The following is a 24,651-nucleotide window of genomic DNA, read 5'->3' as shown; positions in this document are numbered from 1 at the left end:
GTTTTACACCAATGACTATGATTCTGTTAGAAGCACAGCTACGATACATATCTAACAGCATTTTTATCATATCAGTTTGCACCCCTTTCCTAAAGTCAAGCCCAGTTTATACACACAATGCCCATGTTTGTGTAGAGCACAGCAGATACATATCTATCAGCTTTTGATCATTCACTTTCACCCCCCCTTTCCTTAAAGCCAAGCCCATGATACACTCATGCCAATGGCCAAGTTGTCAGTAGAACACAGCAGATATAATATAAATATAATATATTATATATATATATATATATACAGCTTTTATCATTCCCAGCATGTCACACCCCTTTCCTAAAGTACAAGCCCAGTTAACACCAACTGACATGTTGAGTAAGAGCCCACAGCAGATACATTTTCTTACAACTTTTAATCATTCAGTTTTCACCCCCGCCTTTCCTCAAAGTCAAGCCCAGGTTTAACACCAAATGCCTATGTTTGTTGTAAGAGCAACAGCAAATACCATATAATACAGCTTTTAAATATCATTCAGTTTTCACCCCTTTCCTAAAGTACAATAGCCCAGTTACACGAATGCATGTTGTGTAGAGCCACAGCAGAGATACCTAACGACAGCTTTTAATCATACCATTTTTCATCTACCCATTTCCCTAAAGTCAAGCGCCAGTTACGACGCCAATGCAATGTTGTGTAGAGCACAGCAGATACATATCTACAGCTTTTTATCATTCAGGTTTCATCCTTACCGCCTTTTCCTTAAAGTTCAGCCCGTAGGGGGTTCCATTTACACAAAATGCCATGTTGTGTAGAAGCACAAGCAGATACAATATCTACAGCGTTTTATCATTCAGTTTCACCCTTTCCTAAAGTTCAAGCCCCAGTTAACGCTAACCATTTCCATGTTGTTTAGAGCAAACAGCAGATACAATAACTACAAAGTTTATCATTCAGTTTCACCCCTTTCCTAAAGTCAAAGCCCAAGTTTCACGCCAATTTCCATGTTGTGTAGAACACAGCAGATACATATCTACAGATTTTATTATTCAGTTTCACCCCTTTACTTAAAGTCAAGCCTAGATACACCAATGCCATGTCTGTAGTATAGCACAGCAGCATACATATATACAAGTCTTTTTATCATTTAGGTTTTCACCCCTTTCCCTAAAGTACAAGGCCCAGTTACACGCACTGCCATGTTGTGTAAGCATAGCAGATCACCTATCTAAACAGCTTATTCATTCAAGTTTCATCACTCCTTTCCTAAAGAGTCCACGCTCAGTTTACAACCAAATGCCCATGTTTGTGTAGAGCACAGCAGATACATATCTACAGCTTTTATCATATCACTTTACACCCCCTATTCCTTAAAGCCAAGCCCTGTTACACCATATGCCAATGTTTTTTCTGTAGAAGTCACAGCAGATACATTAATATACCAGCTTTTTATTCATATCAGTTTCACCCCTTTCCTAAAGTCAAGCCCAGTTACACCAATGCCGATGTTGTGTAGAGCATACAGCAGATACATATCACCAGCTTTTATCATTCAGGTATTCATATATACTAATATATTCATATCAATTCACCCTCAAACAGCTTTTCAATACAAAACTCAATCAACTCTCAATCACATTTCCAACCACTATAGTCAAGCAGCCATTCAATCAACTCAACAACGCCCGTTGTCCTACAGCAGATACAAGCTACCAGTGTTTTCTATATCAGTTTCACCCCCTTATCTAAAGTCAAGCCTAGTTACACCAAATGCCATGTTCTGTAATGAACACAGCAGATACATATCTACAGCTTTTTATCATATCAGTTTTCATCACCCCTTTCCTATAAAGTCTAGACCCCAAGTTTACACAATGCCATTGTTGTGTAGAGCACAGCAGATACATTATTCCTACATCTTTTTTTATCATTCATTTGTCTGCCAGCTTTCACCCCTTTCCTTAAAGCCAAGCCCAGTTAACAACCAATGCCATGTTCTGTGTAGAACACAGGCAGATATAATAATATATAATATATATAGCTTATAATATCATATATATCACTATATACAGCTTTTATTCATTCAGTTTACACTAAGTCCCGCCCATTCCTATAGTCACAGCCAGTTACATCCAATGGACATGTTTGTTAAGAACACAGCGAGATACAAATATCTACAGATTTATCAATTCATTCAGTTTCACCCCATTTCCTAAAGTCAATCCTAGTTTACACCAAATGCCATGTTTGTTAAGCACAGCAGATACATTATATAAAAGCTTTTTATCATTTAGTATTTTTTTCACCCCTTTCCTAAAGTCAAGCCCAGTTACTCCAATGCCATGTTGTGTAGAGCATTAGCAGAATACATGATTCTAGCAGCTTTTCTCATTCAGTTTCCACACCCCCCTTTCCTAAAGTCAAGGCTCCAGTTAACAACCAATGCCGATGTTGGTGTAGACAGCACCAGCAAGATACATAGTCTACAGCTTTTATCATCTCACTCTCACCCCTTTCCTTAAAGCCAAGCCCTGTTACTACACAAATGCCCATGTTCTGTAAAGCACAGCAGAATACTTAATATCTACAGCTTTTATCATTCAGTGTTCATCTCCCTTTCCTCAAAGTCAAGCCCAGTTTACACCAATGACATTTTGTTTTAGGAACACAGCAGATACATATCTACAAGCTTTTATCATTTAGTTTCACTCCCTTTCCTAAAAGGTCAAGTCCCAGTTACGCCAATGCCATGTTGTGTAGAGCATAGCAAGATACATATCCTCCAGAGCATTTTATCAAGTCATTTCACACCCCTTTACCTAAAGTCAAGCTCATTACACCAATGCCAATGTTGTGTAGATCACAGCAGATACATATCTACTACAGCTTTTATACATTCAGTTTCACCACCCTTTCCTAAAGTGCAAGCCCAGTTACACGAAATGCCATGTTGTGTAGAAGCACAGCAGATACATATCTACAGCTTTTATCATTCAGTATCACACCCTTTCCTAAAGTCAAGCCCAGTTACAAACCAAATTTCCATGTTGTTTAGAACACAGCAGATTCATATCTACAACATTTTATCATTCAGTTTCAACCCCTTTCCTAAAGTCAAGCCCAGTTACGGCCCAATTTCCATGTTAGTGTAGGAACACAGCAGATACATATCAAGAGCTTTTAATCAATTCAGTTTTCGCCCCTCTTTCCTATAGTCCAAGCCCAGTTACGCCAATTTTCCATAGTTTGTGTAGAACACAGCAATAACTTATATCTTACAGCATTTTAAACATTCATGTTTTCAAAACACCCATTTCCCTAAAGTCAAGCCCTAGTTTTACAACCAAATCCAATGTTGTGTAAGAGCACTAGCAGATACATATCTACAACTTTTAATCATTTCAGTTTCAACCCCTTTCACTAAAGTCCAAGCCCAGTTACGCCAATGCCATGTTCATGTTGTGTAAACACAGGCAGATACATATCTACAGCATTTTTATCATTCAGTTTCACCCCTTTCCTAAAGTCAAGTCCCAGTTACGCCAATGCCATGTTATGTGTAGAAGCACAAGTGCAGATAAAATATCTACAGCTTTTTAATCATTCAGTTTCTCACCCCTCTGTCCTTAAAGTCCAGAGCCCAGTTTACAAACTACCACTGCCATGTTGTGTAGAGCACAGCAAGATACATATATATAACAGCATTTATCATTTCAGTTTCACCCCTTTCCTAAAGTCCAAGCCCAGATTACAACACCAATGGCATGTTGTGTAGGAGCTACAGCCGATACCATATATCTACAGCTTTTAATCAATTCAGTCTTTCACCCCTTTCCTAAAGTTCCAAGCCAATTTACACCAATGCCATGATTCTGTAGAACACAGCCAGATACATATCTACATGCTTTTATCATTCAGTTTCCACCCCTTTTCCTAAAAGTCAAGCCCAGTTTACCACCAATGCCAATGTTGTGTAGAGCAGCAGCAATAACATATCTACAGCTTTTATCATTCACTTTCAGTTCACCCCTTACTTAAAGGCCATGCCCTGTTACACCAATGCCAATGTCTGTAGAACCAACAGGCAGATATATATATAATATATATATATAAATAATATATTATATTAAATCATATACAGCGTTTTATAATTCAGTTTCCACCCCTTCTCCTAAAGTCAAGCCCCAGTTACACCAAATGACATGTTGTGTATAGACACAGCATATACAATATCTACAGCTTTATATCATTCATTTCACACCCCTTTTCCTAAAGTCAAAGTCACCAGTTAACACCAATGGCCATGTTGTGTAGAACACAGCAGATACATATCTAACAGCTTTTATCATTCAGATTTCACCCCTTTCCTAAAGTCAAGCCCAGTTACACTATTGCCATAGTTTCATGTTGGTAGAGCACCAGCAAGATACATATCGACAAGCTTTTATCATCCATTTCACCCCCTTTCCTAAAGATCATGCCCCTATTTACACCAAATGCCATGTTGTGTGTAGAGCTCCCAGCCCAGATCACAATATCTAACAGCTATTATCATTCAGTTTCACCCCTTTCCTAAAGGTCAAGCCCAGTTACACTAAAATGCCAGTTGTGTAGAGCACAGCAGATACATATCTACAGCTTTTAATCCATACATATCACCCCTTTCCTAAAGGTCCAGAACCCAGTTACATACACCAATTCCATGTTGTTTAGAACACAGCAGATACATAACTAACACTTGTAAATCATTCACTTTCAACTCACGTAACCCTTGCACGCCCTTTCCTTAAAGTCAAGAAGCCCAGTTACAGACCATTTCCAAATGTGTGGTAGAACACAGCAGAATACATATCTACAGATTTTTATTAATCTCAGTTTTCATCCCCTTGTTCCCTTCTAAAGTCAAGCCTAGTTTACACCAAATGCCATGTTTTGTGTAGAGCATAGCAATATATACATATATACAGCTTTTATCATTTATAGTTTTTCACAACCCCTTTCCCTAAAGATCAAGCCCAGTTTACACACATGCCAAGTTTATGTAGAGCATAGGCAGATACATATTCAACAGCTTTTTAATCATTCAGTTTCACACCCCTTTTTCCTAAAGTCAATCTCAGTTAACACCAAATGCCATGTTGTGTAGGAGGCACGAGCAGATTACATATCTACATCTTATATACATTCACTTTCCACCCCTTTTCCTTAAAGCCAAGCCCTGTTACACAACCAATGCCATGTTCCTGTAGAACCACAAGCAGATACATATTATACAGCTTTTTATTCATTCAGGTTTTCACCCCTTTCCTAAAGGTCCAAGCCCAGTTTACACCAATGCCATGTTGTTGGTATGAACAGCATAGCAGATACATATCTACAGCTTTATCATTCAGTTTTCACTCCCTTTCCTAAAGTCAAGAGGCCCAGTTTACCCATATTGCCAGGTTTTCTGTAGAACACAGCCAGATACATATCTAACAGCTTTTATCATTCAGTTTTTCACGCCCCTTTTCCTAAAGTCATGCCCAGTTTACACCAATGCCATGGTTTGTGTAAGAGCACAGCAGATTACATATCTTACAACTTTTAATCATTCACTTTCACCCCTTTCTTTAAAAGCCAAGCCCTGGTTACAAAACACCAATGCCCTGTACCTTAGAACACAGCCAGATATTTATATATATATATAAATAAATATATATATATATATATAAATATAATCACAGCTTTTATTATCATACAGTTTCCAACCCCTTTTTCCTAAAGTCAATCCCAGTTACGACCAAATGACATGTTGTTTAGAAACACAGCAGATACATATCTATACAGATTTTACATTCAGTTTCACCCCCTTTCCTAAAGTCAAGCCTAGTTTTTACACTAAATAGCACATGTGTGTAGAGCACAGCAGGATACAAAAATCTACAGCATTTTATCATTTAGTTTCACCCCTTTTCCATAAAGTCAGCTCCAGTTTACGCCAAAGGCCATGTTTGTTGTAGAGCATACAGCAGATACATAATCTACAGCTTTTATCATTCACATGTTTTCACCCCTTTTCCTAAAGTCAAGCACCAGTTTACGCAATTGTCCCCAGATGTTGTGTAGAACACAGCAGATAACATATCTAATCAGATTTTATTATTCAGTTTTCACGCCCTTTCCTAAAGTCAAGCCTAGTTACTAAACACAAATGCCATGTTGTGTAGAGCACAAGCAGATACATATATACAGGCTTTTATCATTTAGTTTCACACCCCTTTGCCTAAAGTCAAGCCCAGTTACGCTAATGCCATTTGTGTACAGAGCAGCAGCAGATACATATCTAGCAGCTTTTAATCATTCAGTTTTCACCCCTTTTTCCTAAAGTCAAGCTCATGTTACACCAATGGCCATGTTGTGGTAAAGAAAGCACAGCAGATGACAATATCTACAGCATTTTTTAATCATTCACTTTCACCCCTTCATAAAGCAAGACCCTGTTACAAACACCAATGACCATGTTTCTGTAGAAACACAGCAGATACATATATACAGCTATTTTATTCATTCAGATTCACCCCTTTCCTAAAGTCAAGTCCCAGTTTACACCAATTGCCATGTTGTGTAGAGCATAGCAGAATACAATATCTACAGCTTATATCATTCAGTTTCAACCCCCATTTTCCTAAAAGTCAAGCCCCAGTTACACCCAAATGCCATGTTCTGTAAAGCACCAGCAGATACATCTCTACAGCGTTTTATCAATCAGTTTTCACCCCTTTCGCTAAAGTTCAAGAGCCCAGTTACACCAATGCCATGTTGTGGTACAGCACAGCAAGATACATATCTACAGCTTTTATCATTCACTTTTTCACCCCTTTCCTTAAAGCCAAACCTGTTACACCAATGCCATGGTTCTGTAGAAGAGCACAAGCAGAAAAATATTATAAATATATATATATATGATATATTATATATATATATATCTAATCTAGTATATATAACAGCTTTTAATCATTCAGTTTCACCCCTTTCCTTAAAGTCAAAGCCCAGTTACCACACAATTGACTTGATGTCCTGTAGAACACAAGCAATTACAAATATTCTACAGATTTTTATCATTCAGTTTCACCCCTTTCCTAAAGTCCAAGCTCTAGTTAACACCAAATGCCATAGTTGTGTAGAGCACAGTCAGATACATTAATCCTACATCTTTTATCATTTATTAGTATCACCCCTTTCCTAAAGTCAAGCCCAGTTTACGCCAATGCCCAAGTTTGTGTAGAGCATAGCAGACTACATAGATCTACAGACATTTTATCAATTCAGATTTCACCCCTTTGCCCCTAAAGTCCAAGCTAGTAACACCAATGCATGTTGTGGTATAGAACACAAGCAGTACATATCTACAGCTTTTATTCATTCACTTTCGCTACACCCCTATCCTTAAAGCCAAGCCCTTTTACTCAACACCATGCCAATGTTCCTGTAGAACACAGCAAGATACAAATATTCTACAAAGCATTTTTATTCATTCGTTTTCACCCCTTTCCCTAAAGTCAAGCCCAGTTACAACCAAATTGCCATGTTGTTGTAGATCACAGCAGATACAATATCTACAGCTTTTAATCAATTCAGATATCACCCCTTTTCCTAAAGTCAAAGTCATGCCCAGTTACATACACTCAATTCCTGTTGTTTTAAGAACACGAGCAGATACATATCTACACTTTTAACATTCAGTTTTTCACCCATTTTCTCCTAAATCAAGCCAATAACGCCGAATTTCATGTTGTGTATAACACAAGCAGAATTACAAATCTACAAGCATTTTAAATCAATCCAGTATCGCCCCTTTTCCTCCTAAAGATCAAGCCACAGTTTACGCACAATTTTCCATGTTGTGTAGAACCACAGCATATACATATCTACAGCTATTTTAATCATTCAGTTTTCACACCCTTTCCTAGAAGGTTCATGCCTCAGTTACACCAAAATGCCTAATGTTTGTGTAGAGCACATCAGATACATATCTACAGCTTTTATATCATTCAGACTTTCATCCCCTTTCCTTAAAGTCAAGCCCAGTTACGGCCAATTTCATGTTGTGTAGAACACAGCATGATACATATACTACCAGCATTATATTATTCAGTTCCACCCCTTTCCCCTAAAGTCAAGCCCAGTTTACGCCAATTTTCAGGGGGGGGGGGGTTTGGTGTAGAACACAGCAAAGATACAATATCTAAAACAGCTTTTATCATTCAGATTTCACCCCTATTCCTCAAAGTCCCCCCCCCCCCCCCCCCAAAAAGGGGCCTAGTTACACCCAAATGCCATGTTGTGTAGAAGCACTAGCAGATACATATCTACAGCTCTTATCATTAATTTTAACCCTTTTCTGTAGTCAAGCCTAGTTACGCCAATGCCATCTTGTTTAGAATGCATCAGATACATATCCACACCGCTGTGTGGTAAGTTGTTTTCATTCAGTTTCACCCCTTCTCCAAAAACCCAAGCCTATAGTTATGCTACTGCTATCATTTTTAGAATATAACAGATACATATCCTCACCTGTGTGTGGTGAGCTCTTCTTATTCAATTTCTCCCCTTCCCCAAAGCCAAGCCTAGTTACGCCACTGCCATCTTGTTAAGAATACAACATATACATATCTACAGCTCTGTGTGGTGAGCTCTTCTCAATCAATTTCACCCCTTTCTTAAAGCCAAACTCAGTTACGCCACTGCCATCTTGTTTAAAATACAACAGATACATATTCATACCTCTGTGTGGTGAGCTCTTCTGATTCAGTAAGTTACTCCCCTTTCCCAAAGCCAAGCCTTGTTATACCACTGCCATCTTGTTTTGGTTTGATTTAATACTTAATGGATATGTTAAATAATTTGATTTCATTACTTTACATAATTCGAACCCCCCTTAATAAAAAAAAATCCTATTCATTTGTAAATTGTTTTGCTCTTTTGTCATAAAGTCTTGCACTGCTTGCTTATATTAAGAATATAAGTTTTTTTAAGATAAAAGAATAGTTTGAATAAAAATTACAATGTGTAGAATGTTACAATTTTACCAATTTACAGTTAAATCTACTAAAATACAGTACAACATAACCACTACTAATAGTGAATTAATATTAATAATAATATCAATAAATAAATAAATAAATTAATATAATAATAATAATATTAATTAATTAATAATCAATTAATATTTATATCATTCTAGAAAACTGAATTGTTAAATTTATAACAAGATAATTCTTTTTATAACAGCAGTAAAATCATTTTAACACATATAAATTGACAAAGACAGTTAGAAATATAACCAAAACCTGTGATGTAAAGTCTATAAAGGAACTCAAAGTGTGAAGTACCTACTATATTACCACATCAGTGGAGTGGTTTAAAACATTTTTATAAAAGTAATTCTATTAAAAATGCCTCAGAAATGCACGTAGGAGATAAATTTGTGCGGAAGATAAAGAAATTAAGATATTATAAATAATTTAATAGAAAAACTTTAAAATAGGTTGAAATATGGTGTCATTACTAGAGAACAATATTACGAGAGAAGGAAGATGCAACTAACAATATTTAGTTAGAGATTTGCTTTCCTCTGCTCAGTCTATGTAAACAAATTCGAGGTTGAGTTCTCAATAGATACCTTATTACTCAAAACTATGATTTAATGCTCTTTTTGTAATAAAAATTTAAATGCTTTTAAATGTAAACATATACAAATATAAATTATTTTATATGTTTGTAAGGGCAGTGAACACTAGGTTAAGGTTAAGAGACAGTCAGTCCACTTTTCAACTTTCCTGGGGACTATATAGTAACGTTTTCTAATAATCTTAAAATAAGAAGGCCTAACAGGCAGATTAGTAATAGACTTTTAAATAAATTACATGTCATTATAAAATTACAACCTATACTAGGGTAACTGGGCTTGTGATAGGCAGTAGCAATTTGTATTTGAGAAAATAAATTAACACCCGGTTTTAGTGAAACAATCTTAATTTTTTTAATATAAGAAGAATGTTAAATCTTATTCAGTTTTACACCCTTATTTTTGATCGTAGCAGTAAGAGAAATTTCACATGTGTCTTTTGTTTGTAAAGTATATACTTTTTAAAGGTTTAAACAATGAAGTGCAACAAAGTTTGGGATTTTTTCAATTTAAACTATTAAAATATATTTAAAAAACTAAAAATCGTTTGGATGCGTATTAATTGTATCTTTAAAATGAAACATCACCCATAAATACTATGATTTACGAATAAGGTCATAAAAATGTAAATAAAAAATATGAGTGCTCAGGCTTACACGGCCAGTATCTTGAGTAACATCTAATTTTCCTGTTGACACCATTTCAAAACAACGCAGTGGTGTTTTAGTTAAACAACTCCAGCTTAGGTTAAACATCAGTTAACTGAATATGGCTCTCCAAAGTGAGATATAAATATTTCAAGAATGTAATTGTGGAAGCAATGCTTTGATGCGGTAAACTTAGATATTACTCATATATAAAAATTTGTGTTAATAAAAACCTTAAACTACATTTTAAATTTTACTTGGATAACATAGCTTAGATTGTCTTATATGTAACTCAGTATATAAAGGACATTTCAGTGTTTTGTGTTTATTCTGCTCTGCTTGAAGAATAACCTCAGGACAACGTGAAGCAAGGAAATAGAACAAATGTATACATGTATCATTCATTGCTGCAAGAATGTAGCCAGAGAGGGGGTCCAAGGGTTTTGGACACCCCCAAGTTTTCAATATTTTTCAATTACTTTTTTAGTAAACGATTATGATTATTTTAATAATTCAGTATTACTTACACGTGCTGCTGAAAGATCGTTTTCAACCTTGAAACGGGTCAAGAACGTTGTAATGAACAAAGTGGGATTGGAGAGGTTGACTGCACTTGCCTTACTTTTTGTCCACTATGGGAAAATATAAGTCGTCTTAACCCTCCCACAAAATGTTTTCCTGGCTACGCTTTTGCATTGGTGTTTGAATTGTTTATACTTATGTATATTATTATAGAAAATTGGTTACTGACTTGTCTTATCTCTGTCTGTCTCTATTACACCTAAAAGTCATCCAATACATTGAAGTAACAAATAATATTACTTTTTCTGAAGAGGGTATTAAAAAAGGTTACATAGCTTAACAAAAAAATAAATAACTAACGGGTTTTAAAATAAAATCATTTACTCAAAAATATTTGTATACTGTTCAAGAACTTTTACACAATTTAGAGTGATAAATTTTTATGTAATTCACAGTTACTTATTTAAAAATTAAAAAGTAAAAAAGTCGAAAAATATTGGACCATATAAAATATTTTTAGTGTGTGAGTGTTTTAATGAAGTTTTACAAAGTGGCACTACAACATACAATTAAAACAGTGAGAGAGCATTTTTATAAGTTAATAAAACTTTACACATTTTTATCATGTTTTTAATTATTTTTATTTTACCTAATACTACAGAAGATTGGAAATTGTTTAAACATATCATTTTATTTACAAAACCTGATAGAAATCAATACAAATAACATTTATCCTTCATATATCAAATTCAGTTGATATCATTCATTCGCTCTTTACCATTCATCTGATATAATCTTTCACCAATCTGCACTATCACAATTTATTATTGTTCCTTTCTAAAATATAATACTGAATTCATTATACCTATAAAAAATATACTTTCAAAAATATTCCCTAATTTTTTATTTTAATTCTAAAGGAAAGCAGTAAATTAACACAATTACTGAGGGTCAGTCTCAGTAACCATCTGTGGATTAGATCGACTGATCTCCTCCCCAGGACTGCTGGCATCCTCTAAGGATCTGCACTTGGAACGATGCGGGGGCTGGCAGTTACGTTGTGGCTGGAAGTGATTATTCTTGCGTGAGAAATCAGGCTCCAGATTTCCTGTCTTGAGGCGTTCCTCCAGAGCATCCAGGCTGCAAGTGGGGACGATTCTATGGGGGAACCTAGGGGATCCCCGTACTTTTAGGACCGGTTGAGAGTTCTGGTGCTGAATGGAGAAAGAAACCCTATGAGAAAGTGACTGGGAAGATCGAGCATGGGTTTGGGGGCTGTCTTCGTCACTATCTTCTCTGCTGAACATCCTGGATATCCTTCTTGAACAAACTTCTTCGTCGTCTTTCTTGACGCAATACCTGCTAGTATTGGAAGAGTCCAAGCTACTCGAGCGACTCTTGTTGCTGGGCACTAACCCGGCAATGTATCCCATGTGAACCTTAAGGGCGGCAGCGATACCGCCAGTCCCTCCGGCATATGAAACTGAGGAAGTCTTTCTGCTTGGACCCAACATGTTCAGCAGCTTGCCAAAAACAGACAGCTTGCTAGGGTCCTCCCCTGGATCACCTCTTAGGGACCCCTGGCTGCCTTGTGCCACTTCGTCTAGGTGAGGTTCAGAGCTGAAGGTAACCCCGTGACTCAGCACACAATGCTCTGCACTTGGCCAGCTAGCTCGAGGTATTACAGGTGGCAGCACTGACAGCAGCAGCATCGGCAATGTACCTCCAACAGACGTTGGTGGCAGAGGTCCCCTGGGCGGTGGCGGATCTTCCTGAAATTCACAAAGTTCAGTTAAATGGAGACTCATTTAAGATGTTGTGAGTAGAAAAGTTATTTAGTTTGGTTTTTTAATCAAGCAGTTACAGTGTTAAAATTGTATAGCAAATTTAGTTTTCATGGTTGGGATATGTGCAGGAACAGCTGTGCAAAGAGAACTGGTGGGTGTAGGAAGGAATTAAATACAGTACAATATTATAATAATAATAAATTTTATCACCGATATTGATGCATCCATGACAGAGACTCTTATGACTTCACAATATCTTGATTTTACGTTTTTAACAAAATAAGATGTTCAGTTAAAATATTACTACAAAAACTGTATGGATTGTAAATGAGACATTATTAGGTTTTCTAAATAATTATTTTCCTTTAGTAAGAATTATTTCTTGAACCTTTGGCAAATTTTGATTTAGCCACTTGGCTATGAAAAATATCTCGTGCAAACCTTTTGGAAACCTAAATGCTTTGTGATAGTAGCATACACAGAACTAAGTCCTATTTCCTCTTTACTAGCAATTTTATCATTCACAATGAACTTAAGAGTTTCAATTAGGGGATGAATCGGTCTAACCCGATCTTGAATGACTATTGTGGCTCTTGTTTTTACAATTTTACATCCTTCTAAAGCTATTAGTCCAATTATGGAATTGAGTATGAAATGATGTCCCATTTCCAAATCCAGCAGAACCTGAGTTATAAAATAAAATCTTGGGCCAAATAAAAATATGTTAATTTTATCTACTTTATTGGAGATTTGCAGTATGTACTTTGACTAATGTTAAGTGGTTCTAAGTAAGTTCTAAGTATTGTAAGTTTATAGAAGTGTAAAGGTTTAAAATCTGAATTTTTACTCAAGATCATTTTTATATTAAATGCTGCCACCCAACTTCCTTGTTTATAGTTTGGTTATCAACAAAGCATGAATTAAGGTGGAGATTCTCAGTATAAAATATGTTAAAGAGTGTTACTTGATTGGACAGTAATGTTTGAGGTAAACCCCATCCACCATCATAAAATTGAGTTACAATTTGCTTGCCACATTCCTATTGCCATTCTTAGTACAGTGCACCCTCATCATTGCTAATATTTTTATCATTATCAGCCACTGAAACAAAATGAAATTTATCATGTATTTGTATATATAATTGTTTTACAGCAGGAAATGTCTGGCTAAATCTGCAATTTACTAGACTTTACCAACAAACGAAGAGCAAATAACTTTAGAAACTTTTAAGATATTACAGATTTTGAAAGATTACTAATTATGAATACATTATTTATTTATGCTATTACATCATTATATCATAAATTATAATTTTAATTCAGAAATAAAATATTTAAAGTAGTTTTTAATATAAAAAAGATGAAAATATCACAAATTTGTGTTATACTTTAAAAGTGCATAAGTTTTAACTGTACAAGTTTATTTACAAAGTAAATGAATACACAAATTCCAAGTCTGTAATCTCCATTTCAGCTTCAGAAGCTCTTTTGATGAATAAAGATGGCTGTGATCCGCATCAGAATGATAATTACATATATAATACAAATTAATAATTCATTCTTACTATGAGCATATCTACGAGTATGTATGTACCAAGACTTATTTAAAAATAATTTTACTCTTATTGATTCAAACCTATGTGCCTAATTTGGTTTCTTTAGCTTAACAAGTTTTAGAGATAATTTTTTAAAATAAAAAATAGCGGCCAGCGGCTAAACTAAACATTTCTCGACCTATTTTCATATTAAATTTTTGTTTTAAATGGAAATACTATCACCCACAGAAGTTAGTGACATCCTTTTGTGAACATCCTGTATTTACAAACACACATTTTACATATTTTTCCATTTTCGATACTGAGGAACATTCAAAATATTAAAGAGGTCAAGAAACCAAATCTTACATAAATAATATAATCAATAAAATACAACAAAATTACAACATTTGGTGAAATTTGTTTCCTTTTTGCCAACTAATCAATTTTCACCAACCAACAAAACTTAGTACATCAAAACATTCCACATGCAAAACTCAGGTTTATCAGATGCACAACTTAATAATAAAATTTCTACTTTAAAGCAAGACAAACATAAACTCAGCGATTACACATGCATAAGCAGAAAGAATTTTGTAATTTCATTATGTACTTTTTCACAGAGACAGTTGAACATAATTTATTAGATATTTTACTACTTATATTTTAGACTCTTAAAACTATATTCTTTACACATGTTTTTTCAAATTTACTGTATATTTTCTATCGAAATTTGAAAGAACTTTTTAGACGTGATTCTTACAGTACTAATAAGAATTGTTGTATACGCCTGGTTTAAATAATGAATTAATTTGGAGAGCCGGTTACCCCATGGTTTGGCATCTGACTTTGTGTCTGAGTTAGAGATAATGCAGTTTAAGTTTTGCCTGGATCAGAGTACTTTATCAATTCTCTAGTACTGTGCAGATCCCCCCCTCTTTCAGTTAAAAGAGATTGACACCTAATCCATGGGGACAGGCAAAATAATTATCTAAATTTTCCAACTTCCGTTCACATAATGTTCTACATAAAAATGTTTGGACCCTTCATGCACCGCAATGTCTTGCCAATTTATGTTGATTTTCTGAAAATATAACCAAGCCTTCCATTTCAAGCCAAATACAAAAGCCATGTAAATCTAGTGTGGTTACAAAATATAAGGCTTATAGTTTCCAGAAACTTCTGCAAATCCGTTACAGAAAGCAGAACCAGCATGGAGCAAGCACATGGACAGTTGTAGGGTTAAAGTTTATCATTATTTATATTAAATGATAACAGGATTATGGATAATTATCATCATTGTGGAAAAGACAATATTTATAAAATGTAATACCCACTAATTACTTGTACTGAATCTCAATAGATACACAGCTTGTACAGTTAAATTCTTGCAAGTTCATGAAAACCGATTTGTTTATTAAGAACGTTATGAAACTAACAAAATTAGAAATTTTTTTAAAGTACAGACAATCTATTCTACATTTCGTGTAGCTATTTACTTTTGAAGTGTTAAAACCATTCTGAAAAGTTTAATATTTTACTTATTTGTGATCATGTGTTTCTTAAAAAGTGTTGGTAATCTATTCTACTGTTGGTACTCTTATTATTAGTTTTGAAGTTTGGAACCATTCCGTAAATGTTAATACTTTACTTACTTGTGTGCGTGTGGTGTACGTTCAGTATGACAGTTTGTGAGTCTTCTCAACACCAAAACTCGGTTCAACTCAAAACAACAGAAACAGTGCACACCCATCCACAAAACTATGCAGGAAGTACAACACCAACAACAAGTTACAAACAATACAATACAACACAACTGAGGCGGCAAAGCAGTTCAATCAGTGGTGTAAATGATTTTAACAAGCACTTTATACAACGATAAATTAACAATTGTATTTCACACCAATGTGGCGGCAGAAATAACTGGTAAAACAATTGGTAACCTCAAGTTTATCAGCAAAAAGCAACAACCAGCAAACTAAGAAACAATTATACAAAAGTAGACAGGATTCATGCATGATATACAATATAATTTACTCGTATTTTAAATAATTAATCCAGTGTATAGGTACACTGTAAAGTTTAGGGTTCCTTTTCAAAATTTAATTATTTTGTATGGAATTTAAATAAAAAATTGAGATGTTTAAGATAAGTTGTAAAAGTATTTTGTACAAAGAATAAAAATAATCATTCTTTTCTTCATTTATGCAAGTAAATTTATGAATGATCTACAGAAATGTATCCTATGCAGTCTTGTTAGTGTATTGATTGGATTGAACTTTAAAAATCCCTTTAAATTGGTTCAGTCCAGAGAAACTAAGTAATTAAGAATATAAGCTTTTAACCCATTAAGTATTAATATGATTTACTTGGTTAGTTAGCTTTTCCAAGTTTAAATTCTCACACTAAGTGGATGTATGATTGATTGATACCTATTGTCAACAAACTAGTGATGATGTATAAAATGTCCTGATATTTGTGACCATGATGACATTGAACAACGTATAGATATTGGGCAAACATCAGTATATCGCATCTAAGTCCAGAATCCAAAGCCAATTACGCATTTTAATCCTTCCTCCTTCGTATCGTCTTAAACCTTCAAAATAGTAGCCAACGATTGCCCGGATCTAACTTCAGGATGCTATGTAATTGCATAAGAAATGGGATTAATTGTTAAATTTTACAATAAATACTGTAGAACCTTACAACACATCTTGAAGATAGGTTAAAGGTCATGCACATGAAATCTTAAACTTCCGAATAAAAATTTTGGTTTATTTCAGGAGTTAAAATATACGATATAACTATGAATTTCAAATTTGGTGAACTACTCCTTAGATATTTAAACAAATAACATGAAATAAACTAAACTCAAAACAATGTAAGATATGTATGTGGTTTGTACAATGCAAGTGTCATGTGTTTTAGTAGAACAATACAGTTTTGAATCCCAATTATGTGCACAAATTACTTACAGAATTACTTTTTAGAGTTGTCATTAAAACAATTTATTACATCATTATGCTTATATTTTAATGGTTGGAAAATGACACCAGGCACTGATATAAAGTGATGATATGTAGTAACAAACCAAAATTTGATATTTATTGGTTGGCCTGAATTGTGTGTCATCATATTTTATAGAATTGAGACAGTATGTTTCATCTATATTCTGTGCATTGCTCTTTGTCATCATGATCACGTGGTCAGAGAAATCTGGTACATCTGGAGTATATATATATATATATATAATTTTAATAAACATTGAATCACAAAAAGTACTTGCTGCGCCAGAACTCGAACCCGGATCTCTCACTTGCCGGGTGAATGTGCTACCACTACACCACAGAGCCCTTACTCTTTACGATTCAATTATTTTGTATTTGGCCATATCTGTCACATATGCGTTCAAATAACCAAACTAACATATGATCAGTAGACCAAATACCTATCAAACGACTTTTATTTACATTAATTTTTATAAATGGCAATAGCCTAATTTAATTTTAATAAACATTGAATCACAAAAAGTACTTGCTCCGTCGGGAATCGAACCCGGATCTCTTACTTGGTGAGTGTGCTACCACTACACAAGAGAGCCCTTACTTTGTACGATTCAATTGGTAGCACATTCACCCGGTAAGTAAGAGATCTGGGTTTGAGTCTCGGCGGAGAAAGTGCTTTTTGTACAATGTTTATTGAAAAAAGTATATATAGTTATATATATAGTTATCATTAATGAGACACCATGACATCATATACAACTCAAAAGAGAATAAATTTAATTTTCACCTTGCGAGAGACCACGGAGGAGTGAGAGCTGGAAGCTACAGACTGGTCACTGGTCAAGGCTTTCTCCAGCTTGCTGATCTCGTTGTCCAGGACACTTATTTCTCTCCGGTAAACTCGGTTCTGGACCTCAACCCTGTAGTAGACCTCCCGCCGATCGTCTATTAGAAACCTAACGGCCATGACATCATCAGTTGAGGCAGTAGCTTTGTTAGTAGAATGATTTTGCAATTTTTAAACAATTAGATTTGAGTAGATAAAATTTATTCAGAACATATCAGATTTATATAATGTTTATGTAAAAAAATTCAAAAGGCAAACTCTTTTGATTACATATATTGAGTTGTTTTAACAAATTGTAAAAGAAATCAAGGGGTATGTTGGTGGCAGCATATATGGTTTGGTTTAGAACATTGTGTCTAAAACATTTTGATTTCAAAATTTTAATTTCAAAATCACTTTCTACTCAATGTTGCCACTTTTCTAGTTGTAATGAAAGTGGTTGAAGTTCACTCACTGATTTTTAAAGAGTTGTTGGGAGATTGAAAAGTTTCAAGAAGTTCTGTAAAGATACAAATAATGCTCATTATATATAAATATAATTGTGCTTTAGTGAGTGATGAGAACAATCAAGAAAGGACATCACTATATAGTAGAATAGAGGACATATCTTTTTTTAATTTCTTCAAAAAGGAGGAGGTTATACAATTTGACCTGTTTCTATGTTCCTTCTTTGTGGATGCCACCGATTTTTCCGAAACTACTCAACCGAATTGGATAAAACATTTTTACACAAAAGAGAGCTGCCCCAGATTGGTCTTAGTATTTGTAAGGATTGGACAAGTACCTAACCAGGAAATAACTTTAAAAGTTTTACATAAAAAATAATATGGAGAAGCCAGACAAAGCAAATTGTGGAGACGCCGTTTTCTTACAATTACTGTCTTGCCTCAAAATTGCTAGGAACATCACTTTCATGTTTGCCTTTGGAATGACGTCCCTATTGGGGGCAACAATATATAATATCTGTCCTAAAATAAAGTTTCATAGTCTATTTCATTGCTCCAGAGGACACTCCTATATATTATACTTTTAAACATGACATAGAGCAAAGAGAAGGAATAAGATGGCGAGATGTAATTTTCTTCCAATGCTCCCACCTTATATCACGGATGCTAGGGAACTTTCTATTTTTCATGGTCATGGTCCAAGTGGCTAGGGTTCCAGATAATGCTCCTCTAGAAGACTTTTACATGAAAATGTCATAGAGCAACGCCATGGAATGATTTGCTAAGATGTGGTTTTCTTCAAATACCATAACATTTTTTAGATGCTAAGGAACATATCGTTGCTCATGCTAATAGTCTGAGGGGTGTAACTATTGGAGGCTATATATAAAAATCAGTCCTGAGCAACAGGAGATGATTGAATGTGGAGATTGGGACTTTGCAAATCACTACAAGTTACCTTAGAAATGCTGTGGGAATTTTCCTAGTCTACATCAGGGTCCAATAAAAAAACTCCTGTAGGAGTCTTTTGGAAGTTTTCTTCTAATGATCAAACTTATCTAACAGATAATAGGAAACATTTAGTTTTTAATGGTAATGGTCCTAGTGACGTTACTTGTTGTAACAAGATTGAGAGTGGAGATGTGAATTTCCCCAATTATCATGACACATCAGAGTTGCCAAGGGAAGCTTCTTATTCTACATTAGAGCTCCAGATAATACTCCTGTAGGAGTCCTTTAAATTGAATACGACATGGAGTAACAAAACGAAATACAATGCCGAAATGTAGTTTTCTTTGAATGACCATAACGTACCTCACAGATGCTAGTAAACGTATCGCTTTTCATAGTAATGATCTGAGTATTGTCCCTGTTGGAGGCAGTGTGGAATTTCTTTTGGAGCAATGAGGCAAGATTGAGTGAGACGATTGTACTTTTTTAAATCACCATATTTTAACTCAGTGTTGTTGTGAGAGGCTTCCTAGCCTACATCTGTGCTCCAGATAATGGTGTAGTCCTTTGAAACATGTTATAGAGCAATAAGATGGAATGAGTTGCCAAGATGAAGTTTTCTTAGGATGATCATAACCTAATCATAAATACAGGAGAACCTGTCTGTTCAGCGTAATGGTCTGTTTTGTATCTGTTAGAGCTAATGTCAAATATGTCTGGAGCAATGACAGAGAATTGAGGACTGAGATATTATTACCATTTGATACATTAGAGTTTCTGTAGGAAGCTTCTCAGGGTACATCAGGATTTTAAAGGGTGTTCCTCTAGGAATCCTTTGAATCGTGAGACACAGCAATGAGACAGAATGAATTGTTGAGATATATATTTATTTTAACGACCATAACTTACTCACAAATGCTAGAGAACCTATCTGTTCAGAGTAATGGTCTGTCTTGTCCCTGTAGGAGCCAATGTCAAATCCGTCTGGAGCAATGAAAGAGAATTGAGGACTGAGATATTATCACCATTTGATCCATCAGAGTTGCTGTAGGAAGCTTCTCAGGGTACCTACATCAGGATGTTCGTCTAGGAATCCTTTGAATCATGAGAAACAGCAATGAGATGTATATTTCTTTTAAGGACCATAACTTAACTCACAGATGCCGGGGAATACACTGTTGTTCATACATACTGAGTGTGAGGTGTAAGTGACATTTATACCGCAAGCAATTAAGAACTGTCTTAGAACCGTCAAATAGGAGAGAGAGTCTAGAAAGTAACGTGTCTTATATAAAAATAGCTTACCTCACTGTCATTTGGGAAATATTTCTACTTGTATCAGGAGTATTGTGACCACTGACCTCCTGGTGTTGCATTCGATCTTGAGGCCCATGCTGTAAGTGACGGGGTCAGCAGTGCTGTCGCGGTTGTGCAGGATGGCGTGTATTTTGGGCAGGAAGAGCAGACAAAGCGAGGTTGTGGTGGAGGTGAGTATGAGGGCTGTGATCGTGACAAAGGCGAGCGTCGCACGCTCGGAGATGAGGTTGGCAAGGACAACCACGAGTGCGCTAGTGATCACCACACTGTACACACTCAGGCCGATGTACTGCGAGTCGTTCAGAGCCGGGATCTTGACGTGTCTGCAAAATATGAGGTGATTAAATCAAATCGTTTCCTACAGCTTCTTTAAAAATTACCTGTTGAGATGTTCATCAAAACTAGTAGCTACAAATATCAATTCTGGGGACCAACGGCCTAAAGGTGACTTCCGAACCACCACCACCAATGGCCGGGCAGGTGCGCTCCTTGCAAGGACAGGATCGCTCAGCGGTCACTCATCCAAGCAGCAGCCACGCTCGACGTTGCTTGATTCGGTTATCTTGCGATAACCGTTGTACCCGCTAAACTACGCCATTGGCATCGGATAAAGTTAAATAATTTGGCTGAATGGATTTGGATTAAATCAAGGGGCTCACAATATTTCAAATATACAAAGGCAATGAAAATTAGTTTCAAACAATAATTGTAGCAAATTGTAAATATTTCAGAGAAATACAATCTTGAAACGTTTAACAGACAAAAAACGGTATCAATATCAATACATAGTATATATTAAAGTCGCTTTTTGTGTTGGCCATTTGTGCATCGATTCTAAACTACTCAACGGATTTTGAATCGTCCTTTCACTGTCGGCTCCTTTATGGACCAGGCCAGGTCTCTATGTATGATACATAAATATTTTAATCATTGAAAGTATAGGAAAGTATGTGCAATGAGAAAATTGATATTTTTGAGCGCTTTCATTGTTTATACTGACTAAACCTTGCGCCTTATAACAAAATAATGTACTAAGGAATTGTAAATTTCAAAAGCATAAAAAAGTCAGCGTGGTGGCATGTATCTAAATCGTAAAAAATTACCCACGATAACCATTTTTGTCTTTTAAACTTTAAATTTTTATTAGCATTTCCGAAGCTATTTAGGTATATATAAAGCCCGCGTGTTTTGGTTGTGTGACTTAAGACCAATGAACAGTAAATACTTTGGTTCTTTAAGAAAATGATTTAGAGATGCACACATACTACTCTGTAGACACTTTATGAGGCAGTTCATTTTCCTACAGAATTCCTGAAATTCCTTGCAGCCCTCTGGAATACCTGCACATAAATTAGTGTTGAAAGTTCGGTGTCCCGTCATTTTACTACATAACCTTACCCCCCTAAATTATGCAATGGTACACGATTACTGGTAAAATGTTTAAAACTTACATAATATAATGCATGATAATGACTGGGTGTGGAACTGGAGAAGTTGTTTTGATTCCTCGGATTCCTTTAAACCCAGCAGACTTATCTTTCCAATTTAAGCGGCTGTGTGTGAAATTGTCTTTTTCAATGAATATTAATAAGCCATAGGTCAAAAATTCAATATTGCAGGATTAGATTTAAATGTTTAATGTTTTCACATTGACAACTATACGTTATCTCTTTAACGGGTAACTTCCAAGAATAACCTATTTGTGTTTCCCAACAAAAAAAACTGCTGTCAATAATGTGTAAACAGATATTTTGTAGTTATTATCAGTAATAATAGTCTAAGTTTATATAGGTAATTTACTAAAGCAATTATCTAATTTTATCGAATCATTTGATTGCTAAGACGATTGCTAGCCATATTAATACATTATATTATTTTGAGATTTTATGAGAAGCTTCTGATCAATATCAATCAGAATTGAATATAGAAATATTAACAAAATAAAAATGTATTACACTTGTGCGAAGCCGTACCAAGTCGCTAGTTACAATACATAATAGTGTTACAATTATAGGAAGCAAACTTAAAGACATTGTTATTCAAAATGAATGTCATCTTTCATAAGATTACGTGTGTTTATAACAGTTATTACCATACCTTGTGAACACATTTAAAAGAATTAATATCACTTGTAAGTAATATTCTGTATACAGGACATAAAGTATGTTCATGAATACTAATTATAAATAGTTTTGTGAATTGAATATAGTGTTTTCAATAACTAATGTCTGTGAAGAAAATATAAAAATAAACATAAAACACACAAACACACACACACACACACACACACACACACACACACACACACACACGCCAATTATTATAACTAGCAATAGAAAATATAAAAAGTACAGAAACAGCCAAATACAACATAATTGAGTTATCAAAAGTAAGGGCTCTGTGGTGTACTGGCAACGCACTCACCTGACATGTAAGAGTCCGGGTTCGTATCCCGGTGGAGCAAGTATTTTTTTGTGATCGATTCAAGAGACACTCAATCACAAAAAATACTTGCTATATATTATAGTATATGTATAGCATCACAATTAATTAATTATCCCTCTTTTCTTATTCTTAAGAATGTATTAGATTTTTAATGTTTTTATTACGTTATTTCGGTACTTTTTTTGCACAATACATTCATACATACACAGGACAGGTTATTTTTTACGTTTAATGAGAGCAAAAAGTACCAAAATAATGTAATAAAAACATTAAAAAACAAATACCTTCTGAAGAAAAAGAAAAGAGGGATAGTTAATTAATTGTGATGTTATGCATATATAATAGGGAGTAACCTAGTATTTCTTATTGCAATTCATTCAGTTTATAACCACTAACAAGCACTGTGGACTAATAAGCAGTTAATGGTATCATCACCTGGTCTCCCATGCCATGTAGACACCCACTATCAGCAACAACCCCTTGTAAGCATAGAGAGCTCCCAGCCAGCTGTGTGTGAACTGCGACCCACACACCTCCACCTGAACCACCACCATCACAATGTAACTCATATACTACACTCTATTATTATACAGGATGTAAAAATAGTTGATCACTGTATTGCTAATTTCCGAACGATTATAGGTAAAGCAAAAAAATTAGTACATCATTACTTCACCTATAAATTTACTTTTTGAAGTAACTACCTTAAAACTATTTCATAAGTCCAGTATTGACTTACTAAGTTTAACTTTCACAACTTGAGCCAAGACAAGAATATTAAATCATCTAAAATAGGACCTATGTTGTAATTCTTTCAAACTTTAAACCAGCGTAATGTTTTAAAGAGTGAATCCTTTGAAGTTGGATTTGCGGCATTGTACTCTACTAATAAAGGTCTTTAATTCGATGTACTACTCGACCTATGCTCTCATTTAAGATTTCCTTCTATCTCCTTGGGCCCATCCCCCTGACATGACAAAACATGGCAGTGATATATTACAGAGATAGATTTATAGGTGCAGTAATAATGTACTAAGTTTTTTTGCTTTACCTGTAATCGTTCGGGAACTATCAAGCCCGTGCGGGACTTTTTTAAAACCTGTATATTCAATACCCAAAAGAAATTGTAATAGCTCTGTAAGCAATTTGGAATTTATGAATTATAAATCAATCTGTCAATGAAATTATTACATTTTTACTTTTACTATCTAGGCATAAATAAACCATTTCGAAAAGAGAATTTTGACATGGATTGTCGTTTATAACATGATTGCCTAAAATGATAACTTGTAAAAATTCATATTATGTTCAACATGATCAAGAACAAAAATGCCATGCTTGGACCTGGGATTTAAAGTCAGATCCTGGTATATTACCGATCTACTTTAATGATAGATAAGACTAGTAAAGTAATAAACTTACCAATATCTATGCATGGGATATATTATTCTACAAAAGATAATTATATGTTAAAATAAATATTGAA

General features: G+C 34.8%; 1 protein-coding gene across 2 annotated transcripts in view; it reads right to left on the bottom strand.

Moving 5' to 3' along the window:
• LOC124356682 (gamma-aminobutyric acid type B receptor subunit 2) overlaps positions 1-24,651 on the bottom strand; it is a 526,994-nt gene that overhangs the window by 15,959 nt on the left and 486,384 nt on the right. The window contains exons 16-19 of one of the 2 annotated variants that reach the window (XM_046807824.1): positions 23,601-23,704; positions 20,765-21,043; positions 17,947-18,115; positions 11,335-12,602 (exon numbers count right to left, since the gene is read on the bottom strand). In XM_046807824.1, the coding sequence (XP_046663780.1) occupies positions 11,772-12,602; positions 17,947-18,115; positions 20,765-21,043; positions 23,601-23,704 (1,383 nt within the window). In that variant the 3' untranslated portion in view covers positions 11,335-11,771. Of the gene's footprint in view, positions 1-11,334; positions 12,603-17,946; positions 18,116-20,764; positions 21,044-23,600; positions 23,705-24,651 lie in introns of those variants that run through there. The other variant, XM_046807825.1, reaches the window with a different exon arrangement.

The sequence above is a fragment of the Homalodisca vitripennis genome, chromosome 3, assembly GCF_021130785.1.
Source record: "Homalodisca vitripennis isolate AUS2020 chromosome 3, UT_GWSS_2.1, whole genome shotgun sequence".
In the NCBI taxonomy this organism is placed as follows: Eukaryota; Metazoa; Arthropoda; class Insecta; order Hemiptera; family Cicadellidae; genus Homalodisca; species Homalodisca vitripennis.
Note: the sequence above shows the minus strand (reverse complement) of the source record. Positions and strands in the feature narration are given on the sequence as shown.